A 12468-nucleotide genomic window follows, 5' to 3' on the forward strand; every position below is an offset into this window, starting at 1 on the left:
ACATGACCAGGGTTTTAGATGGTGCCAACCTCCCATGTGTTTATATTCAATCCTGACATTAAACACTATTTATTGATTGTTTAATGTAGTCTATACTATGTCATTTTTATTAGGGGGACTAGATTCTTTAGGAGATGTGGTTAATTTCCTCAAATTGAGATCAAATATCTTTAGTTTAAGCCTGTGTTTCAACTCGCTTCCTCAGCTCCTCCATCTTGTTCTATTCAGTTTCCCTAGATTCTCAACAGAATCATGCAGATTACATCAAACAATTGACAAAACATGTGTTATTTCTAGAGATTTTAGCACATTTTTAAATGAATTGTTAGGGCAGGGGAAGCTCATAAACCCAGGGTAAGTAGGACATCTGGTCACCATAATGTGTTAAAATGCTAGCCTTAAAACAGTGTTTGTGAGTAACTAAGGCCGCATTTACTTTATAGTTCAAGTGAATTCAGATTTTTTTCTCCCATGTGGCACAGATAGAATATGACCAATGAACGTATAAGCAGGAAGAAAGCACATGGATTCAGATATTCTCTGATCGGTTTCAGGCCTCATTCATATGTGGAAATAAATCTGATATGAATTGAATACGAGCATTTGCATCTGCCATGTAAGTAGACTGATCGGATATTCCCATCAATGCTAGTTGTACGCCATTGAAAAAGCGACGGTGTTGAAAATTACGCCAACTCAGACGGACACCCAACCACGATCACATGACTCTTTTCAAAGGCCAGGCTGCAGCAATTAAGGGCTCTCCTCTTTTTTCTTGTTTTATCATTTAATCTGCATCCATTGCAAATCACGCCATTTTTACTTCCTTTTCGGCCTAAGCTTTTCCGGGTCAGTGCATCTACCTTGGATTGACTTTTATTTTAGCGAAATGGTTTGTTTTGGAACTAATTAATTGAAACCTGATTCACAGAATCATCACTGTTGCCAGAAATGTAGACTTTTTGCAGGCAAATACATATCTAGTTAATATATTAACTATATATTTAGTTTATAAATGTATGCTTTCAAGTTCTATTTGAGCTCCTCATTGTTTTGTGGCAGATACTGTTGTTTAGCTACTTCAGACTGTGAATTCACAAGGTAATTGGATTTCCTTTAATGTGCTGGGTTGTTTTTGCTACACGTTCATGCAGTGAGTATGACGACGGGTCTCAGAAGGGTCTTAGGAGGTCAATGGTATTTAGAGGGAATGCATTTGCATGACTAAGATTTGTTTCATACCTGTGTGAGATATCAACCACTTTAATTATTTATTGATAATTACACAATAAACATATTGCTACCGCTGCTGCATGTCGCTAAATCCATGAAACTCATTTTCTTCTGGGCTGGTAGATTTCAGATATCCAGGTGAACGGTCAGTCAGATGATATGTCAGCGAAGGAAAAGCTGCTCCTCTGGTCTCAGCGTATGGTGGAGGGATACCACGGTATCCGCTGCGATAACTTCACCACTAGCTGGAGGGACGGAAAACTCTTCAACGCGGTTATACACAAACATGAGTAAGTGCCTCTTTACCAAAGCTAAAGATTAAGATGGAATGTGTGCTTGTATAGTTAGTTGCTCCAAGTCTGAAGTTGTTCAATAATAGTCACGTGATTCATTCTCTTTTTAGCTTACACTTTATTTCAATAGTTCCCTTTAGACATACTACTAACTATAAGTAACTTTGCAACTACATGTCAACTAACTCTCATTTGAGTATTATTAGACTATAATAGACTGTTAGGGTTAGAGTTTGTAGTATTAGTTGACGTTGTTGCAAAGTTACTTACAGTTAGTACTGGACCATGAAAATAAAGTGTTACCTTGATTTCCTGATATTTTCTTGAAATATTTATCTTCAGTCTTTTTGCAACTGATTCATTAGCCGCTATAAGTAAAAAGGAGAACAACAAAGTGCAGTAAATGATAAAACTATTTGCACTACAAATCAGTGTGTTTATCATTATGATAATAAATTAAATAACATGATAACAAATGCCAGTTTGCAATATAAATTAGCATAAATTAGTGTAAGCGGATGACCCGCTTTTACGTTAAGAATAAGTTGGATAGATACTCAAAATGACAGCCTTCTATTGGATGTTGGAACATAGAAATGTGTAAATCAGGTTCTTTCCTGACTCAACATTGAGCTTCACTCTTGACCAAACTTGTACTTGATGCCAAGGAGTGAAATGTTCTGACCTGAAGCACATATTTTCATCAAGATAAACCCCCTGAGCGAAGACATGTCAAATCACACGACTGCCACCTCACTTTATCAGTCTTTGTAGTTCAAACATATAAATATTAAAATTCTTCTAAACATACTTTTCTTCCGATGAACACAAAAGAAAATATTATGCCGAATTTCTGACCTGCTCTTTTCCATTAAACAAGAGATGTTCGAAGCTACAGTATAATGATAAGATTTATGGAAATGGAAATGAGATTTGAGAACTATGGGGGAAATTACATAATTTAAGTCTGTTCCTCACACAAAAATAGCATTTGACATCAGAAGGCTGATGTTGCACTAAATGTATGGAGTACTTTGTGGAGTTTAGCAGCCCATGGTCTGGTTTCGTCGTATGGAAAAGACCAGCATGTACATTCTTGAAAATGTTTCCTTTTGTGTTCCACGTGGTTTGGAACGATATGAACATCAATAATACAATGAAATGCATGATAGAGTGTTTTGAAAAAAGGAAACAAAGCCACGCAGATCCAGGCCAAGTGAAAACAGTTTTTCTGTAATGAGGGTGTGTCCCGTACACAGACGCAAGGACAAAAGAGAGCAGGGCGAGACTGAATAAGAAAGTAGTGCTAATAGAAGTGTACAATGAAGGCAGTTTTACAGAGAAAGTTGAAACGATAAATGCTGTGAGGTGTGGTGCCTGTCGGAGCGGAGACAGGCCTCCCCGCAGGGCACCTTTCCCGAAACATGGACGTGTACCTGCAAAGCTTGGGTACGCCCCGCTGACCCTCACATGAACAGGGAGGATTTGATGCTTTTGTCAGCCAGGAACACCCATTGGAGTTGTAGGATCTGCCTCCTTTCAGAAACAGGGAAGAGACTTTTACAGGCACCACCTGCAGACAAACAACAACGATCAAACTTCAGCTTGGTTTCTTTTTTGGAGCTCTTTGGGAGCAAATGGATTGGAGAAAAAGAAGAATAACTAATACCAGAAGGGTTCATTATTGATATTTGACAATTCGAGAAATATTTCGTTGGTATTGCATTGTGTGGACGCATTGAGGACACGATGATGCTGAACATGAAGAGGCGCCTGTCCTTTAAGAAGCGTCGGACCGGCTCCAGCAGTACGGTGGCTTCTGCGAGCGACTCGGAGGACCGCGTGATCATGCTGTGCGAGGATATCCCCTCCGAAAGCTCCCTGGACTCTGGCCGGGGCTCCCAGAGTCCAGGCGCTCACTCCAGCGGGGACTCTCAGACGGGATATGAGCCAGACTGGAGCTCAGAGAGGGACCTGAGGCAGATCAACGGAGGCTTCGGGATGGACGATCGGACTGCGGTGGCAGACTCTCATTACCACACTGGAGAATCCTATTCCATGCCTTACACCATACATGCCACACAGATGACCGGGTGCTTGCTTCATTTCTGGCTCTCTATAGATTAATGGTGTAGAAACGAAAGGTTTTAATGTTTTAAGAATCTTTTGGTGTAAGTGTATAGATTTGTTCTCTCTCTGTTGTTTCAAGCCACTCCCATCTCTGGGTATTCATGGCATGTCAGTTATGGCTCCATCCCTCAGGAGACAGATGTTATTTTGGATTTATGGAGCAGGTGGTCACATTACCTGTGCTCTGAGCCTAGTATTTATTCTACTATTTATGACTTATTTATGACTTCAAATCAACTAACTCCAAAATGTTATCATGTTATCATTCTGGTATAATATTTGGTAACACTTAATCTTAATTAATATTAATTACAACTTTTAATAATACAGTAAATCAAATCTTGTATCTGGGACTATTATTTAATGGACCTAAGCTAACATGAAATAACAATGAACAGTTAATAAATGCAAACAAAAATAAATATTGTAACAAATGTATTGTTCATTGTTAGTTAGTTAGTTAATGCATTAACTTACTGTAACTAATGGGACCTTAGTGTAAAATGTTAAAAAAAAAAACTGTATTGGATTGCAAGTCTTGAGTTTTCTTCCGGGAAGGAACACAATGTTCCTCATTTAAATAATTCCCATCAAAGGCATACGCAAAAAAGGGCCGGGGCCTGTTTGAGTTAGTTAGTAGTGTGTGAAAGTCGTGATGATGGAAATTTCCGAAACACGCTCAAATCGGTTGAACAATCCCAACACACTGGTCCAGCCGACCAATCAGAGCACATTGTGCTTTTCAGAAGGCGGGGCTTCATAGAAACAGGAACTAAACAGTATTACTGACAGACTGCGAAGAGTGGTGCTGCAATAATACCAAATATGTGAAAAATAATGTATTTTTGAATATTCAAACATGAAAACCTACTAGCAGACCCCAAAAACAAAATCAAGACTTTGTAAAAGAGCATAATAGGTCCTCTAAACTTTTTCTGCTGCATTTATTTCACACTTGTTCCTCTTCATTTCACCAGGCCCAGGCTTATCGACATGTCGAAAGTATACCACCTATCCAACCTGGAGAACCTGGAACAGGCATTTTCAGTGGCGGAGCAAAAACTTGGGGTCACACGACTGCTTGACCCAGAAGGTAATGTCAAATCAAGTGGTATAACCTGGTATTGAAGAAAGTTATTAGAAATTAATGCCCAGTCTTGAAGCTAAATCCTGATCAAGTGTATTCAATATAGGTTTGCATTTTTTAATTAGTTTTAATTGTAATATTGGTTTAAAATTTTTCCTATAGCCTACATTTCAATTTAGTTTTAGCTATTTTCATTAATGGTTTTGTTAGTTTTAGTTCTATTTTTAGTCTATTTTCTATTTCTATTTCTATGTTTTTGTATATTTAGTTTCAGTTTTAGTTTTATAGTTAGTAATTATAGTTTTGCAGAGTTAACAGAACACTTCCCGTATGGACCAAAGCTAAACATTTAATTTCAGCTTTTAATGTTTGCACAGTTTAAAGTTAACGCTTGTGCTAACCACTTAATAATACAAATAAAATCATTGTTTGAGAATGAAAAATAACCAAACAAATGCAACTTTAAAGTATTAAAAAAAGTTACAAATTATTCATTCATACTTCTTGTTAAACATGCCTAGTTTACTTTTTTTTTCCAGATCTACAATGTATCAGTGAAACTACTGGTAAATCTAGAAACAGTTCAAGTCATTTCAAGCCAGTGTGATTAGATAATGAAGTGTAAATGCTGCGTGTGTGTGTGTGTAGTTGTGGAGAAATGTGTCCACATGGATAGTGATATTAATGATATTTTGTAAAAACAAAGACAATAACAGCACTTTTCAGCCTGTCACCATCATGCAAACATTAAATCTCGAACATACAGTAGTAGTTCTTTACAGGTTTTCGCGTTGCACTGCTTTTCAATTGTTTTCTATGTAAACATGCTTTTGACGGGCGTGTTTGGCTGTCGCACCCGCGTCTCGCGCATGAAGCAACATTCTAAAAACGCAGCGCTCAACTTTAAAGCTCATTCCATTGTCCGAGTGAATTAGTAGCCGCTTAGGACTTAATCGCCCAACCCTATGCTTCAGCTCACACGCATGAAGCGCCATCTACTGGTATTTCCCTAAACAGCCACAGGATAAGAGCTTATTAATTACGAACATGATTATTTATATTTGCTAATTAGTATTTTATTTCAGTTCGTTTTTCAGTAACTGTTGTTTGTTTCGTTTCATTTTAGTTTTTCATCTATTTTGAAAGTTTCAGTTTATGAAAATGTTTTTTTTTACCAATAGTTTTAGTCCATTTTCGTTTACGAAAATAACCTTTGTTCAATCCCACAACACCATGGGTTGATCTTTCTTTGAGTTTAGGATCCCATGACCTTTGACATTTGAAAACCTTGAGAAGTGTCAAAAGTTTGTGAACCCTTTGACTTTTTTATGGAATATTGCATTGTTCATTACAAATAATTTATCTACGCACATCCTTATTTAAAAAAGAATCCCTCATTATCTCCCCCTCTAAACGACATAATCAAACGGCCTAATCAATTCCTGATGGACAAAATCAAGTCCCGGTCACAATAGAGAAATACTACAGTCTGCTTAAACAAATGACACACAAACAATCACACATTTTCATGTCACACACCGAATGAAACAATGAATTCTAACTGATCTACAATACTTTTCATTGCAGATGTGGATGTGCCTCATCCTGATGAGAAGTCCATAATCACCTATGTGTCCTCCCTGTATGACGCCATGCCACGAGTTCCAGACGTCCAGGACGGCGGCAAAGCCAAAGTGAGTTTTTCCCTCATCATTTTAAAATGACGTAATTGCCGCTTAACAAACCAGTTCCAGACATAGGCTGTCAGCACATAGTCCAGTTAATATGCAGTCAAACTAAATCTAATAAAACTAATGATGCATTTTTATGAATGAGGTTTCTTAAGGCTTCCTGCCCTTGCCCATTCCCACGCTACTGCTAAATAGCATCAGCATGACGAGAGGTTCTCCAAAAACTGTCCACATCACTATATTCCAAGTCTTGTGTCTTTGTTTTCACAGCAATGCCATAGAATAACCGTAATTGTATGATTATTATATTTTATAACAATTATATTATATTGTATGAATCTTTCAGTGATCAGATGAAAAGAACCATTTTTTCTTAGTGTGAAGAACTTAAAAAAAAAAATCGAAAAAACCCTTTTCCACTATAAAGAACCTTTTGTGCAATGGTAAGGTTCCATGGATGTTAAAGGTTCTTGGTGGAACCAGATGTCAACCTTTAGTTTTAAAGGAACACGCCAACTTTTTGGGACTTTAGCTTATTCACCGTATCCCCCAGAGTTAGATAAGTCCATACATACCCTTTTCATCTCCGTGTGCCGTAACTCTGTGTGACGCACCCACCGCTAGCCTAGCTTAGCACAAAGACTGGCGGTAAATGGCTCCAGCTAGCATACTGTTCCCAATAAGTGACAAAATAACGCCACATTGTGATTTGTATAGTCACAGCGTGTACAAATAACAAGGTCACATGAGACACAGCCATCTTCTAACCATATACATACTGGGAACTATATTCTCAGAAGGCGAAGCACTGCTACTTGGGCGGAGTGATTTACTCCAACTCTGCTCCTCACCACGGGGCTTCTCAGGTGCAAATCACTCCACCCAAGTAGCAGTGCTATCTTTGGGTCATCTTTGAACCTCTCTCACTGTACGACGTAGGACCACCGTTTACGAGCCACGCCTACAGAAATCGCCGCGAATGGTCATCTTTTGTCTGGGACAGCCCAAAATTGTACAATGTGTACTGGCCATTAATATAGATAGAAGGTTTAGGAAATATTCTGTAAACTTCAAGAGGTAATAGACTTTGTGTTATCTGGATTTGGATCCAGTTGCTGTCAAATGCAATTTATTTGATTCCTCCTTCACACCATCAGAATCTATCATGAGGAAGAGGATTAAATGATCGGTGTGAGCTGTGTCACAGACTATCAATCAACCTATCAGGATCAGCTATTTTGCTCCTTTGATTCCTCCCTCCCTTCATATGCTGCTGCTATCAGACAAGGCTACGCTTGTCGACTCCTAATTGAGTGAATGTGATAATTGACTTAGCACAGGGGCAAAAGAGCGTTCCTGTTCTCCCCTGAACAGTTCCCGTGTGTTTTTCCTCCCGCTTGCAGGAGCTGGAGCTGCGCTGGCAGGAATACTACGAGCTGATCACCGTTCTATACCAATGGATCAGACATCACATTACCATCTTTGAGGAGAGGAAGTTTCCCAGCAGCTATGAGGAGATTGAGGTGAGGAACGCTAATGTAAAGTCTGCTGTTGTGTGGTCTGGGTTGCTACTAGTTACTGTTCTTATCTAGTTATGGAATGAATTGCAGTCTTCATTATCTCTTGTGAGATCCACATTGTCTGGGATTTCTGTAGAATTACCTGGGTTAAAAGATCAGCTCGGTCACCAGCATATGTTGTGATCTGCATTCTGGACACCATTCTTAACTGGTCTTAACCAGCAAGAATTACTTTCCTTGGTCAACCAGAAAGTGGTTGAAGTTTTGCTGCTAATATTTAGACCAGCACCAATGCAGCACTAAATATGATAAACAAGTCTTGACCAGCATATGAATTTACACTGGTCTAAGCTAGTCTCTTTAGCAGGGAGGGTGACTTATTTAGGGTCATAGAGAATACAAAACCTGTTGGGAAGTAACTAACTTTAGTAATGAATGATTATATTAGGGATTCCACTAACTTTACTACATTTTTAATTAGCGTGAAAGTAGCTTTATGGGGAAGTAATTTATTTATGTGACATTTCATAGTTTCAAACAAACATTTGAGTCGCTGTGCTTTATTTATTTATGCAAAAAAAAAATTTCCATGATATTTCAATTTGTCTGTGCCTCAGTTATGAAAATTAGGGTGTGTCTAGTTTTATTAGTAGCATTTAGTATCTATCTATCTATCTATCTATCTATCTATCTATCTATCTATCTATCTATCTATCTATCTATCTATCTATCTATCTATCTATCTATCTATCTATCTATCTATCTATCTATCCATTTTCATCCATCCATAGCCTCCTCAATCCCACACTGTTTTAAAAGAAAGGGTCCTGTAAGGTGCTTCATATAGAGAACCTTTTTTTCATCATGGGACCATTTTATGCAACTAGTTTTAATTAATTAATTTTGTTTTACTTCATTTCTCATTTTAATTCAGTTTTATGAATTAAACAGGTTGTAAACATTTTATCACTAGAATAATAATTAAATAACCATTAAGCCTGAAAGCAGTATGCAATCATTTGCGACATTTGTCCTTGTATAGAACCTTTTTGGCATAAAGTCTTCTTTAAAATTAAGTCAAGAGCCCTAGGGTTCTATATTAAACCACTTTGAACCTTTTGTCTAAGAGTGCAAACACTGTCAGTTACCTGGGTTGAACTCTATCCTGTTGGAAGAAATCCTTCTCTGAAGTGCATGAGTCATGTCATATGACACCACATCATGAAGAGCAGGCGTTCAGTCTTTGAACGTCTTTGTTTGAGTTTGTATGGCTCCATCTCTTCAGGGTGGGGCGGCTGTGTAATGGGTATATCATCTTAGTCTGAGGGAACAAACCTACATTACCAGCTTTGAGAAACAATCCTCGGTCATGTCAGTCCATGGCAGATGTTTAACAAAGCCACTTTTAACAAATGCTTACTGAACCATTCAAATGGACCTGCTTAGGATGATCAAGGTCAAACTGTGTCTTGCACAATGTATACTATATGAATATATTCCAGCATCTGTGGCAAGCTCTTTATGTGTTTGTTTATTGATTTGCTTGTGGTGTTATATTGTAGATTCTATGGCGTCAGTTTCTGAAATATAAAGAGACCGAGCTGCCCGCCAGAGAGTCAGACAAGAGCCGCTCCAAACACCTCTACCAGTCCTTTGAGGTTTGTGCACAGGATTTCACAGTCTTGGAGATTTAAACATGTAACATGAGATGTCAAAATAATTATCACTTTGTTTCAATAGTTCACTTTACACATTCAACTGACTATAAGTTACTTTGCAACTCCATGTCAACTAACTCTCATTAGAGTATTAGTAGACTGTCTGTTTAATATCTGCTAACACTTTATATTAATGCTCCCAACAGACATTCAACTGACTATAAGTTACTTTACAACTACATGTCAACTTATTCTACTAACCCGAACTCTAACCTAACAGTCTACTAATACTCTGAGAGTTAGTTTTGACATGTAGTTGCAGAGTTGCTTACAGTTAAGCAGAATGTCTCGAAATAAAGTGACATTTAGTTGACCAATGAATCATGTGAAAGTGTTTAATCTCTGTTTATGGATATGTTACTTCTGTCCTAATATGATGTTCTGCAAATTTCCCACAGAGTGCGGTTCACGCTGGTCAGGTTAAGGTCCCTCCTGGTTATCACCCCATTGATGTTGAGAAGGAATGGGGGCGTCTTCATGTGGCCATCCTGGAGAGAGAGAGACTGCTCAGAATCGAGTTTGAGAGGTGAGGAACACGTCTGAAAACACAGACCTCTCACTCTGCCGTCTTAGTTTTGTTGTAGCTTTGTCTCGTGGTCATTGTGAATATGGGAATATAATGGGTGCGTAACAGAATGACTGTTGCTGACTGGAATAGAACAGCCTACCAGTCCAAAAACGTGACATACATCAGCCATTACAACACACAATGAAGGACGTGCTAGACTAATAAGAGCTGCATGAGAATGATCCATTTCTACCGGATCCCAAAACATATTTAGATGCTTAAGCAGCACTTTGAATTTCGTTGCACTTGATACTAAATGTCAAATATAAAAAAGTGGCATTGGCAGACAGAGCTTCTGTCTTCACTCTTCTTCATCTTTTTTTGTGACTTTTAATCAGCTTTGTGATTTATTTATTTTTGTTCATTATATGAACTATGAACATGTTCCACTATTATGTTACAACACTTTTTGTCTGTATTTTCATCACTATATTTATTGTTTATTCATTTAAAACTATCTTAACCATATGACTGTGTATGTTTACATATGAATGACAGTGTGAACTTAAGGGTGTTTCCACATGCAAAGTGCTTAGCCAATCACAACAGAGATCATTTACATAATGTCATCTTAAAGGTACGGCAGTCAAAGAACTAAAGTACAGCTATTTTGATGAAAGAAACCTTAAACTACTTGTCAAATCAATGGGGAATGGAGAACATAATTTACATTTTGGTTATAAATTTTTATAACATTGTTATAATTTATGACATTCTGGCAATTTAATCATTTAAACTTCCCAGTGAAGTGAAGCAGTATAGCAAGATTACTGATTTTTAATAAAAGTGAGAATGTAAAGAAATGTTGCACTTTTGATCTGGAGTAAATGAGATTATATGAAATTGTTATTAATATCAGTCATCTAGAAGGAGAGGGAGTATCGTCTAAAACAGGACACATCCCCTGTCACAAGACAATATTGCTTCGGACAAGAGTAATGTGCAGCACACAGATCCTTTATGGACTGGACTGTGGAATGGCTGACCAACGACTTTTTCCTGGCTGTGGTTTGGTCTGTCCGAGTCCCATGACAGGATTATAACAAGAAAAACATGTTTTTATGCACTTCGGAGAAAGTCTTGGATTGTAAAAAATGGCCTTTATGACTGACACTTATCGGTTAGAGTATTTGCTTCGTCGCGGAAAACTGTGAGTTTCTTAATTACTTTTAACCAACTCACATCCAGGTTATTTTTAGTGGTTGGATGAAGTAATTTCCTATCATATTATTCTCATTTGTATTATTTTAGTTTCAAAGCGAATATTGTTTAACAGACAGAATATGTTCTGACATGTATATTTGTATGCATTGAAAATCCTATCCCTTAATTCCAGTCGAATGTGTGATAGTCCAGCGTACACCAGACCTTTGACTATTCGCTATAACGTCTGGTCGCGATTTGCAGCTTATTCTGGTCAAGAACTATCAATTTAGAAAATTTAATTATTCGTATGCAAATTCTGATCATTTCCAGGTTAGAACGTCTCCAACAGATTGTCATTAAAGTGCAGAGGGACTCAGGCATGTGTGAGGAACAAATCAACCAGACGGAGTCTCTACTGCAGTCGGTGAGAGCGTAGATCTGTTGAATTTTTTATTATTCGATCAAATTTGAAGTTGCTGTAAAGGCTGTGACTGTGCATGATAGAGTCTCTGTTGTTGCAGGATATTCGTCTCCTGAATGCGGGGAAATCAGCGCAGCACACAGTAGAGGTGGAGAGAGATCTGGACAAAGCCGATGGCATGATCCGTCTCCTCTTCAATGACGTTCAGCTTCTCAAAGATGGGCGCCACCTGCAGGCGGAGCAGATGTATCGCAGGTGAGTTCGTCCGATGTTTCTTAGCACTACCATAGTGGAAAACCTTCTTCCAGTAGCCTGCAGTGCATTAACCGCATTCTTTCAAATCCGATTTGAAAATCAATCTACATATGTAAATATGACAAATTATGGCCTGGTTTCAAAGACAGGGCTTAGATTAAGCCAGGATTAGGACATTTAAGTGTCTTTTATCAACATGCCTTACTGGTGTGCATCTTGAGACACCGAGGCACTGACATATTTTAAGATATGCCTGTTCAAGTTGCTTTCAGGTAAAACAGCGCAAACGTGCATTTTAGGGAATAGGCTTAAACCTCGTTTATGAAACCTGGGGCTTGTATAATCAGACTCACTGCTAAACCTCTTTAAGTCAAGGAAAAAGAATGACTTGTGATTTTCTTTTCTC

General features: G+C 38.1%; 1 protein-coding gene across 1 annotated transcript in view; it reads left to right on the forward strand.

Moving 5' to 3' along the window:
• Positions 1 to 12468, forward strand: part of plecb (plectin b) — an 80602-nt gene that overhangs the window by 39665 nt on the left and 28469 nt on the right. Inside the window, 8 exon segments of the mRNA XM_084435277.1 lie at positions 1357 to 1523; positions 4634 to 4749; positions 6331 to 6437; positions 7838 to 7957; positions 9517 to 9612; positions 10071 to 10198; positions 11717 to 11810; positions 11908 to 12062. Of these exon segments, the coding sequence (XP_084291403.1) occupies positions 1357 to 1523; positions 4634 to 4749; positions 6331 to 6437; positions 7838 to 7957; positions 9517 to 9612; positions 10071 to 10198; positions 11717 to 11810; positions 11908 to 12062 (983 nt within the window).

This window comes from Rutilus rutilus, assembly GCF_951802725.1.
Source record: "Rutilus rutilus genome assembly, chromosome: 17".
NCBI lineage: Eukaryota > Metazoa > Chordata > Actinopteri > Cypriniformes > Leuciscidae > Rutilus > Rutilus rutilus.